At 34.5% G+C, this 12,886-nt stretch overlaps 1 protein-coding gene across 1 annotated transcript in view; it reads left to right on the top strand.

The window, feature by feature from the left end:
- Positions 1–12,886, top strand: part of LOC150101143 (ubiquitin carboxyl-terminal hydrolase 24-like) — an 824,883-nt gene that overhangs the window by 238,012 nt on the left and 573,985 nt on the right. The window contains exons 16-17 of the mRNA XM_090401261.1: positions 6,751–6,900; positions 10,453–10,584. Of these exons, the coding sequence (XP_090257387.1) occupies positions 6,751–6,900; positions 10,453–10,584 (282 nt within the window). The remainder of the gene's footprint in view (positions 1–6,750; positions 6,901–10,452; positions 10,585–12,886) is intronic.

Raw genomic sequence — 12,886 nt, 5'->3', positions numbered from 1 at the left:
GGGTGTATCATCCAGGTGGGAACTTTGCAGTTACTGATGTGACAGAGATTGATGTAAGAATTAAGGTAGATGTACTGGAGGTATCTAGCATGTTGAAAAATGTCAATGTCAGTACAGCAGTAGGCCTGGATGATATGCCAACTTGTATACTACAACAATGTGCAAGTGAACTAGCAGCACCTCTGATAAAGTTGTTTAATCGAAGTCTCAGCTACGGCATAGTTCCATTACCTAAAGGTAGCTACAAGACAGAAGTATCAAATTAAAGACCAGTCAACATCTCAGGGGCAGTGGTCAAAGTACTGGAAAAGTTGGTTAAAAGAAATATCCAATAGTGAATGGATAGGAATACAATACTCAAGATGTGCACAGCATGGCCTTGTAAAGATAGAGCCTGCCTTAATAATTTACTCATATTTTATAATAGACTGACAACAGAATTAGATAAAAGAAATGGATACACTCCGATACTGGTGTACTTTGTAAAGTCATCTGACAGAATACCGCATGGGAAAGCTGTTACATAAGTTGTAGCAAATAGGAATGAAAATGAGGTTGGTGGCATGGATACAGGGGTAGTTGATAGACAGACATCAGAGGGTGTTTTATGGAGGAGTGGAATCAAGGAAAATGAGGGTGACTCGTTAAGTGCCCCAGGGCTCTGTACTAGGATCACTACTCTTTAATTAATACATAAATGATATAGCTGAAGATTTAAAGTGGGATATTCAGTTGTTTGCTGATGATGCAAAACTAGGGTTTCATGCAATTCAAAAAAGATTCTGTATTTTGGTTACCGAGAAGACGGGGGGTCAGAATCGGATGCATGACGGTGGAAGAGAAGATGAAGATAACAAGTTTTCATTATTTAGTTTTATTTATTTATATTTAGTATACTTAAAAGTTTTGTTTGTATTTTGTTTGTACTTTTACTTATAGTTATATTCCCTTATACTTATTTAGCGTTAGTTGTTGATAGTTCCTCGATACTATTTTGAATAATGGCGGCTGCGGCAGTTAAAATTGCAAATGGTATATCACCAAGTTCTCCCCCATTTAAGGACTCCATTTTGCGTGATATAATACGAGATTTTGTAGCATGTGGGACTTGTGGAATGTATGCATCCTGGTGGTTATATATGTAGTGGGTGAGAGAAGGGGAAATACGTATATGCGCAAAATGCAGGCAGTGGGAGGAACTTGGTGAGTTAGAGATGACTATAACTGACCTCGTTGAGTCAGAGGAGGGAGATTCTCCACATAGAGAGATGCGTGGTATGACAGAGGGCGAGAATAGCGAGAGAAATATGAATAAAATACTGAGATCGGGGAGTATGGAAAGATAGAAAGTTTCAGAGATGGTCTCAGTTGGGAGGATGAATGGCAAATAAGAGTGGCTGACTTGCAGAAAGAGAGAGAGATAGATGAGCAGAAAGAGCAGGTGGAATGTCTAGGGAATGAGATGAGAAATGTAAAAGATGAGATTAGGCAAATGGAAGAGACGAATGCAAGGCGAATCGGAGTAGCAGTGAGAGAGTTATGGGAATGATAGAAGAGGAGAGAATAGGAATGGTAGAAGAGAGGGAATGAGAGAGAGTTATGTGAATGATAGAAAAGGAGAGAATAGGATAAGTGGAAGAGAGGGAATGATAGAAGAGGAGAGAATGGAAACAGTGGAAGAGAGGGAATGAGAGAGAGTTATGGGAATGATAAAAGAGGAGAGAATGGAAACAGTGGAAGAGAGGGAATGAAAAGAATGCGAGGGAGAACCAGGGATAGAGAGATGTCAGGAAGGCAGGTAAGTAGGGGAACACAGAGAGAAAGTGTTAGAGGAGAGAGAGTGAGGGATGCATGTGAGCAGTCGAGAACAGGGTGTTAAGAGGTGTAATGTACGGGGGACTCAATGATCCGTGGTGTGCAAGATAGGATGTGTGAGGAGTGTTTGCCTGGAGGAATGATAGAAAGTGTGGCTATGGCAATTAAGAGGGGTGAAAGCGTGGATGAGATGATTATGATGGTAGGAACAAATAGGAACTTGAGAGGTAATGTAAATTGGGCAGCGAGAAATATGAGATTCTTGCTTGAGATTGTACAAAACAAGACGCAGAGAGGAAAGATGGTGTGCGTGTTGCCTAGGTATGATTGGGACGAGCTGAGCAGAGGAGCAGAAATATTGAATAATATAATAGCTAGAATGTGTCAGAAGAGAGGATTGGAATATGTAGATGCTTGGAGGGCATTTGAGGACAGAAAGGAATTGTATGCAAGAGACCGCTTGTATTTGAATGAGGAAGGATGTAGGCATCTGGAGAGATTGCTGTTTTGAACGAGTCGGTGTGTCAATGCAGAGAAACTAGAATGCTTAGGGTGGATGGTAGCACGGGTGGCCCTAGACTAGTGACCCTTCTGAACTAATGTTCAGAAGGGTCACTAGTCTAGTTTCATTTATAATTTGAATTATTCCTACTACAGTCTAATTGAGCGTTGTGTATTTCACCACAGTTATAATTTGTGCTCTGATGATGCTGGATAGGAAGAACTGAAATATTAGTAAATTCAATAAACAAGTAATTTATTTTCTCCTGGTGTGTTGTTAATACCATGAAACACTTTTGAATTGTAGATGATCCTTTGAGTTGTCCTGCTATGGCCAAACAAGCAAGACAACCAATATCAGAATTTCTGAACACAAGAACTACATCTAGTTTTACCATACAGCCACTCTGGACTGCAGACCACGCGTTGGACACCTGCCACAGGATATGCTGGAAAAGGGCCATGCTATTTCCTTGCACCAAATACAAATATGAAAGGCTACTCCTGGAATATGCCTCAGCTCTGTGAAACTTACCAAACCTCAACAAACAAATGAAACTGTCCCAAATTTGGAAAACACTCATCCTCAGATCTTTAGCCCCATGGCTAAGATCACCCAATTTAGCCCACTAGGGGATAGGGGAGGGTTAGGACTCTGGGCCCAACTTTGGTTGCCTTGGTTCAGCCTCATTTACCCAGTGTTAATGCTTGTGTGCACATATGTTATCCTGCAATCCCTGATGATGGCAATATAATGATGCTGAAATACCAGAAGTATTAATTAAAGTTATAATTAATATTCAGTATATGTTGCAATTTCCTCAAAAATAATAGTTATGAATAGCCAATATATAAGTCTTTCTACAAGAAGGATCCTTTGAGTTGCTGATTTTGTGTGATACTGGATAGTGAGCATTGCTTTCTGTCCATTATCACCATCTCCTCAACTTAATCAGTTTCATTTGCAGTCTTGTTCCATATATACAATACACAGATTTTAGTTTTTTCATCCCAAAGTGCATCACTTTATTCTTTGCCACATTGAACTGTCAAACCATTATCCTTTACCCAAACTACTACTCTGTTTAAAACATTCTACAGAATCTGCATATCACTTTTATGAATTCAGTTTTGCCTCATTGAAAGACAACTAGATATTCTTCATATCATTAACATAGAAATTAAATAGCAGTGGGCAGAGCCTGTGGTAAATAAACCTCTGATCACCTGTCTTATCTTTGATTATTCTTTACCTTATGCTATTCTTTGATGCCTATCAGCTACCCTTATCTGTGTCATGGAGTCATATCTACATTCCCTATTTGCTCCAGTCTATGAATTCCATATGCCTGTCAAAAAGTTTTATGAAGTCTTGTAATATTATGCATAGTCATTTCCCTTATCCATCTCAGCCATCACTGCCTGAGATGGATGAGGGAAATGGCTACTATGATCAAAATTACTAAGACAAAACCATGCTGTTTCTCCAGAATATTATATTTCTATCCATCCATTTCTGAATTCTGCATGAACAAGCTTTTCCAATATCTTAATCACTACTCAAGTGATTAAGTTCAATAATAACTGTTCAATCTCTAAGTTGTTAACAGAATTATTTGTAACAGAATTATCTTGCCCACTTTCCATTCCCTTGAGATTTTGCTATCACTGTGACTTAAATTTAAAAGGCTGGTTAATAGATGTCATTTAAGTTTCATTTTCTTATAACACGTAGGCTGATATCACATCCATGGCTGTATTTACATTGAGATTTCTTAATTTTGCAGACAGGCTTGTTTATGACTATTTTTCTATTTGTTCCTGTCATATTATATGCTGCATTATCTCTGTCTTGAATGCACTTCTGCAAAGTGATCACTTAGAAATTCAACTATTGCTTTTACATTTGCCACCTCCCAGAAATCTGAATTCATTAAAGTTATCAGCCTGTTGCATCCCTCTGCTGTAGAAAGGCATCTCTCAGTTTTTCAAATGTTCGCTCTCATGAGCCAGTTGTTTTCTGTTAGCCCTGATTTCATCTCTCCACCTCATTTTCTATCTTCTTATTGTAATTCAAACTGTAGTAACTGTTCATCTGTTATTGTTCATCCGTGACTACATGACCATCTTAGTTTCACTTTAATTGAAAATAACATCATTAAACTCATTAAAGTTATCCTTCCACAGTCATTCTTCCTTTTACTCATTATATAGTGAAATAATTCTTTGTTATTTCATAATATAATGTTATCTTTCTTAATGTTACCCTTCTTGTCTTCTGTGCTTTACACCTCATGAGTTTGCTGATCACATTTCTTTTATATGACCATTACAGTTTTTCTTTAATTGAATAACTTTATTAAATCATTGAAGTTATCCTTTTATAATCATTCTTCCTTTTACTCATTATATAGTGAAATAACTTAATGTTATTTCCTTTGGTGGTTGGCCAATTTGAAAATCTTATAATTCAGTTTTATCTTTCTTACTATACTGGTCATTCTTCTTGTCGGTGCTTTGCATTTTACAAGTTTGCTGATCATTTCTCTTGATATTCCTTCCACAGTGTATTATATTTTTATTGCTTCTGCTTGATGATACCACTCATCCATCTTAATTCCCACTTGAGATTTATTTTCCTGATGGATTCACGTGCACTCCATCAGTCATGTGCAATTCATTTCTTCCATGAAGTTTTCTTCATACATCTAAAACTGCACTCAGTTTTACCTACATAATCTTTGAGTAGTAACTCTTGCAATCATCTCATTGCTTTTTTCACTCCTCTTTTTTTACATCTTTCAGTAACATTTTCATATTATCTTGTATGTCATACCTGTCCTCGTTTAAATCATCCATGCCATCAAAAATTAACTCTGTCATCTTCCTAGAAGTCTCAATTCTGGTGAGATGAGCAAGAGTAGTGATTAAGAGCTGGTTACTGGAAGCAGGCAGAAAAATGATAATGAAGAGTAGAACAGTCTGAGTGGTAGAATGATATGAAAGAATGTAAAGCACATGTAAATTACATTAGAGGAATGAAAGAGTAAATGACATAAAACTTGATGGTAATGTCATCAAGTATTAACATGTAATTGCTGTTAAGCAAGAGAATGTGAGTTATGGTGAGTGAGAAAATGGGATGTAAGAATTAAAGGCAGAGTTGTAATGTTGAAAGTCAGATTATACTGTGTGCTAGGAAATTTGTAAATGGAATTTGGAATAGTGAATAAAGATTGAGTGAAAGTCAAGAGCAATACTGTATTCTTTATGAGGAAATGATGGAGGTTTTAGATAGATATAAATGTTGTGTGATCAGAAGAATTCATGGTAGTTGAAAAAAATAATCTGAATTGAGAGAAGGAGAATGTTATAATGGATATTAGATGTTGAGGAGAGTGAAATATAATAGTATAGTAGGAAATGGATTCAGAGCTATTCAAATATTATATGACAACAGTGATTTGAGATGGTAAATATAATGAATGTATAACAAGCCAAAAGGCTTGTACTACCCAAGGGATTACTTACACTTGGGCTTGCCGATAGTTTTTTTTGGCATGAAACTCTAGATTTTTGATGGATTTCGATCTCCGAGTTTCATACCCGGCTGTAGAATAATATGGGATTTACCATCTCCCTTAAACTTATAATGAATGTATGTTTTCAGAATAGTGTGAGAATAGGAGACTGCAACATGTTAATGTGAAGGATAAATTTGATGGGCAGGTGTTCAAGGAGTGATGGATTGGGTTTTTGGTATGTGAGGTATCTGGAGAAACTGTTAGGAAAGAGAGAGAGAGAAACAGTGTGTGTAACTGGGTGAGTAATGGATAAGAGAGCAATGGGGAAATAAATGGAAGGTTAATTTGAGTGAGAAGAGCAGACAGGTGTGATGGGACTGAAGGTGCAGTGAATGAATAGGGAAAGGTGAGAGTGAGAGAGTGGACATGCGAGAATGGACACTAGGATCATTTGTTCTAATGACACAATTAAAAACCTTTTTTAGTTAATGGTCACAATCCCAATAAAGCAAAAAATGAAATTAAAAATGTAATTAATTTAGAGTGGAAAACTTTGTATCTTGGAATGCAAAGACAGGAATGTTATATATCCAGTTGATGAAAATGTCTTGCAATATTGGCAGTGATGTGGAATCTGTGGATGATGACTAAAGAACTGATCCTGATGATGCATTGTACTAGATGCAAATACAACATAGCAGAATACTTCATTGATGAAAACTCTGTATAAACAAGAAGTGGAATAAACATATTCCACTCTTTATCCACTGTATATATAGTACTTATTATAGCTGTGACTGAAAATAACTTGATTGTGATTAAGTTTAATAAATTTATCAACACTTTCTATGTTTATGATAAGAAAACATTTTAAACCTGTAATTCAGAAAACTTTTTTTGTATTCCTTAGGCCATTTTGCATGAGCTAAACAAGACTCATGATATTGTTAAGCTAGTCACCACCAGCTTATCTCATTGTCATAAACAGGCAGTTAATTCTGTGGGAGACAATCAGCTGAATCCATCTTCTTTAGTAGATGGCAAATACTCGCATGATGAGGTAAGATAACTTTTTCCTTAAACTAATTATTGTAAACTCATTATTGTCAACACCATTATAGTAAACTCAATGACAACAGCAGACTGCCCAAAGTCACATTGCATCAGTACTGTTCTGAAGGAAACTTGTCATTCCAAAGGTAGCAAACTCCACCACAAAAACTTCTCTTTCTTCCTGTCATTCAGTTAACATATATAGTTAACATTGACTGAGACACATGCCTACAAATTAAAAATGTATATTTGAATAACTTTTTGCATTCAAAATCTGTGTAGCAAGTGATGAACAAGTTTACTTTATTGATTTCAGTTTTTTTTTTTTGTAATATTCTAGCAACATATATGGTTGTTAATTTCTTTATTTATTCAAAAAACCTTCTTAATAAATAAGCATTTTATTTTATATAACTATAAATAACATGAATTGACAATAGAAGTAGATGAAAGAGTTTATATAAATGTTTATTCAGAGTAATTTCTATCTTTTTATGGAAAGAAAAAATCTTGTTCATTTATTTGTCTTTAAATGATTGTTCTCTGGTCTTTTCTGTGATACTTCATTAGTTATTCTTCTATTATGGTAATATTCCAGCTTCCCTAGTATCAGTATCTCCTTTTCATCTGTTTTATATATGAATAAAATATTTCACTATGCTCTTTTCTCACTGTTTACCAACATTTTTTAAGAGAAATTCTAATAATCGGTGTGCACAAAAAGGGGGGGGGGGAGTTTCAGCTATAAGTTTCGAAATCAGGATTCTTATTCCAAGCTGATAAGTTTTTAATCAACATAAGCACTCATTAATTGAGCAGACTCTTCTGCATCTGTCACTCGCATAGCTGTCATCCACATTCAAGAGTTATTCTTTTGCATAGATTCTTCCTTTTACTCATAGCACAATGATAGAATTCTTTTGGGTTGTCTTTAAGCTTGCAGAGCCAGTTCCTTTTTCTATTCACACTTCGTTTTCAGTACAATAGTTGTAAATCTGGTCTGTGCTTTACAATTTTCATAATTGACATCATTCTTATGTTCACATTATTCCTACCAAATCATGTTTTTCTTAAGAATATCTTCCTTAATAAGGTTGCACATCAATTTTTTTTATTTCTGCTGTATTTATTTTTTCAAGTATATATGGACCCAATCCATTATTGCATCATGTGTAGCTTAGTGGAAGTGGCATTTGCACAAAGGAAGACTTGGGTTCAAATCTAGTCACTGACTAGAAGAACAGTTGATCTCTGGTACGGGCAAGCAGTTTTTTGTCCTGTAAACTCAAGAGAAACAACTGTTGAACCCACACTATTTTCAGACATGAAAAATATTGTGTTAGAGTTAGGCACTTGTTAGCTGTCTCTTCACTGGATCTTCTTGGGCTAGCTATCTCTGATTGGCTAGCAGTGCACTAAAATGCACTAAATCATTTACCATCTTCGCTCTCCTTCTTAATTCAGTGCTATCATATCTTGGTAATATACTAAAAATTTTCATTCACTCACTCACTTTTCACTCTCGATTCTTCCAGCAATCCTTTCGCATCTGCTCTCACACACTCTGTTTATCACCAGTTAAATTTTTATTGTTACCAGAACTACATCTATTTTCTTTTATGTTATGATATATTTCTCTTTGTATATGTTGCAGTTTTTTTTTTTTTTTAGTTCTCAAATATTTTTATATTGGAAGTTCCCTTGGTATGTATTGCAAGTTTCATTTCTTTGTTCTTTTTTGTTCTTTAAATTATTAGTTGTTAAACTTTTTAATTCCTAACTTTAAAATACACAATTTATTCTATTCATTATAGTTACAAACATATCAAACTTAATATGTTTGTAACAGATTATTATCTCAATCTGCTGCTTTACAGAATACTCTTAACCAAAACAACAATGTATGTAAAAAAACCATCCAAACTTCTGAGAAGACCGTAATTGTTTGTTAAAATAAAAACCAAGAAAAAGCCAGCTTTGACTGTGCGCAGATGGTATAGTCAAAATATTTGAATGCTTACTTCATAGTGTGTGTTCTTATTCAAATTACTTTGTTTACCTTGTTATTTTTATTCCTGGAATGCTTCAGTTACTGTTAGCTGAAATTTTGCATTTAAATATTAATGTTTTTTCTCCACTTCTCTGTTGTTAATAAACATATTAAGTTCTTTATTAACCTCCCTACCAGCCGATGTGGATGAAATAGTGACACCAAATTGCACTTCTTATCCATGTTATTCAATGGGTGTTAGAGCTTCTTATCCAGATTTAGCTGAACGTCTATAGACGTCGTGGCCGGTTGGGGGGTTAACTATATTACTCTTCTTGATTGCAGTTGCAATCAAGAAGAATAATTGTAATTGCATTGTTACAATTCTCATATTGTATCCTAGATGATGTCTCTGTGACAGAGATGAAACATTGGAACTATATTTAATTCTTTCATTGTGTTCTTTTCATTCCATTAAACGATAGCACGAGCTTCAAGCAGCACCTAAACCTAAATATACTACTGTTCATGACCTTCAGTGTGTATTGTTTTATCACAATAAAGATACTGGCTTCTTAAGTAGGATTTTAAAAAAGTATTTACAAAAGGCCTATTAATTAGCCTTTTATTAATGCTTTTTAAGATCCTGATATTAGATAGCATTATATGGTTTTTCATTATTTTGATAAGACTGCAATGAGACTATATGCAAAGACCTTATGCCACTTGTTTGCATGCCCACCAGAATACTAGATAATCCCAATCACTCTCCAAACAGTCTGGACCTCTTCCTCCCTAATGATCTCTCCAAATATACTGTGAAGATTGTATCTCCTTTAGGTAACTGCACAGCTATACACACCTACACAACTGTTCTTAACCAACATTGTCAGCATTTTATAAGAATGCCAACTGACCTCCAAGATTTCTATTCCTTTCTCATGGTGGATTCATTCATTGTTACAATTCTCATATTGTATCCTAGCTTTCAGCCGTCTTCCAACCATGAGGCATCAAGACTGTACAAATGAAGAAAATCAAGCATACAGCAACTTGGTTATCATCAAAAACTTTGCCTTCTCTCACTGCTTACACTAAAGCTCAAAACAGCTGCAAGAAAATCATCAATGCATCAAAAACTGATTTCCATATTCACCCATATTCACCGGACCTGGCACCTTCCAATTACCATTTATTCCGATCGTTGCAGAATTCTCTGAAAGGGAAAACCTTCGCTAATGAGGAGACTGTCAAAAGACACCTGGATCAGTTTTTCACCAATAAACCTTTTTATGAACGCGGCATAATGAAATTGGTGGACAGATGGCAAGAGGTCATTGATAAAGAGGATCAATATATAACTGACTAGTATGTATTATATATATTAAATAAAATGTGTTTCATTCCACTCTGAAAAACTGAACGAACTTATTTGCCAATCCAATATTATTTTCTGTTCTGTGATAAACTTCAATAAAAAATGTAAAAGAACTATAAAAAAAGGATATATCATATGATTATATTCATATTGAATTATATGTTGGACTCAACAGCATCTCTGTTTTTCAGTACCTTCAAGAGCATCTTAGTTTCCTTCAATTTTTACTACAAGAAGGCTCACAATATCTTCCATGGAATCGTGCTAAAGAGATATGGGATACGTTGGTTACAAATCCAGATGCTTGTGACAATGATAGAGAGGTAGTTAATTTATATTTATATTATATTAAACTTATGTATTCTTTTCAGAAGTTAATTCAGAATTGCTAAATATGAAATTAGCAATTTCAAATCAGATTTTATGTTCATTGAATGCTCATTCTAACAGCTGAATTTAAATAAAAATTATCATATAATTTTTACTCATATTCTCTTTTGGTATTATGTTACTTTCAGTCTTCTTATTATATTTTTGCAATATGTTCATTTAAATGAACATATTGCAAAAATAATACTTACTTTCATTCTCCTTTCCATTTTTAATTTTCATCAAGCATTCTAACAATTACTCGCTGAAGAACCTCCATGAAATTCTTCAGCTTCTTTCTTTTTATATACTGCATCTTGCAAAACTTTATTTATTCCCTAATTTATTCCCTAAAGTTTCGATATAACTCGGTCTACAAATTGTAGTAACCCTTGTTCAGTGCGGTACTTATGCAACATGGTTTTTATATAATATGATCAACAAATTGTAGTAGTCCTTTATCTTTTCATATATTTTTTACCACGCGACTTAAAAATCAAATTTTATCTTCGTTAAATTTGTATCTTCCGGTATCGCGCATGTAGTTATCAGTAGTGAATTTATATTAGGGGAAATATTCTTTAGCATGCATGTACGTAAATTGTTTACTGTATTAAGCATTTATTGTTGAAAATTATCTTCGTTTTCTGCTAGGAAAGTGCATTAAAACTCATAAGTGTGTTAATCTCAAGCTGTGCACTTTATTTTCTGGTGAGTTACATACATAATTAATATGTAATGCTTTATTTATGTAAACATTTTTTAATAGTAATGACCACTAAAATTGCAACGAAAGGGGAAAAATCGAACATTCAAAAGAAAATTCATTTCTCTCAAAGAAAAAAATTAAATTTTGGATCAGTTGAAAAATGGAGAAAAACCAGGAGTCGTTGCAAAGATTTTGAATTTAAATGAATCAATAATTCGAACAATCAAACAAAATGAACATAAAATCCGAGAAAGTGTTATTGCTAGGTCAACGGTAAGTGCAAAGCGTTTCTTGTCTAAGCGATTTCTAATGGCAAAAATGGAGAAATCTCTAATGATTTGTATAGAATGTTGCACTCAAAAGAAAATTCCTTTGGATGGAAATCTTATTAAACAAAAAGTTCTCAAACTTTATAAACATTTAAAGGAACTTGATCAAGATTTTTCAGAAGAAAGCTCTCAGCAAGGATTTTGTGCCAATTATATTTTCCAATGTAACCTGGATTCATCCCGATTATAATTTCCGAATGTTTATTAACTGATCCTCAAATCCTCGTGCTATGAAAGGGCTCAACAAGTCCACCCTGCCTGTTTATTGACAGGCCAATAAAAAAGGCATGGGTTACAGCTAGCATGTTTGAAAATTGGTTTTTCAAGTGTTTTGTACCTGATGTAGACAGTTACACAAAACAAAAGAATATTGACTTCAAAATTCTACTAATTTTAGATAACTCATCAGGCCACCCAACAAATTTGAGGCATCTAGATATTAAAATAACTTTTTTTTGCCGCCTAATACTACTTCACTTATTCATCCACTCGACTTAGGAATAATATCAACATTTAAGTCATATTATATTCGTCAAGCATTCCAATTAATTTTGGAAAAAATGGAATCGTCTAATCCAAACATGACACTGCTTAAGTGTAGAAAGAGTTTTCTCAATATTGAATTGTGTGAAAATTATTTTGACATCCATTAAGGAATTACAACCCTCTACACTGAATGATTGCTGGCAAAAATATGGCCTAAAGCCGTTTTTGAACAAAATTTCGTATCTATAATGAAGCGAGCTAAGTCATATAATAAATGTCGCACACATTTCTGGTGGAGAGGGCTTTTGTGATATGGTTGCAAATGAAATTAGTGAATTGATGGGGAAACAGAAATTGTACCAGTTCCTCTCTTAAATGCAATTTATATAACACTGGATTTCTACAGAACCTTACATCCACGTTATACTAGGGTTACCTGAATATATATATTTGTTAAAGATACCAAGCTATTTTAAACCTGGTTTTACTCCATTTCCCAAGTAAGCAAACAGACCAATAAGTCAAGTTTGCGCCTAGAAGTGTTGAAAGTCTAGCTGACCCTGCACGTAGTGCAAGACCAAGGCAACTCATGGTAAAATTAGAATAAGCTCTGATCACTAATCTTAATATTTACCCTTAATGCAAAGCACATCTCCTGGAGGAGATGTATGATGCTTTGTATTAAAGGCAAGGAGCCACTACCCAGACTGGTTTTGACCTTTATTGAGGTCT

The sequence above is a fragment of the Typopeltis vanoorti genome, chromosome 12 (genome assembly GCF_054136105.1).
Source record: "Typopeltis vanoorti isolate ZY-2024b chromosome 12, IOZ_Tvanoo_1.0, whole genome shotgun sequence".
Lineage (NCBI taxonomy): Eukaryota > Metazoa > Arthropoda > Arachnida > Uropygi > Thelyphonidae > Typopeltis > Typopeltis vanoorti.
The sequence above is the reverse complement of the archived record's forward strand: the minus strand, read 5'-3'. Positions and strand labels throughout refer to the sequence as shown.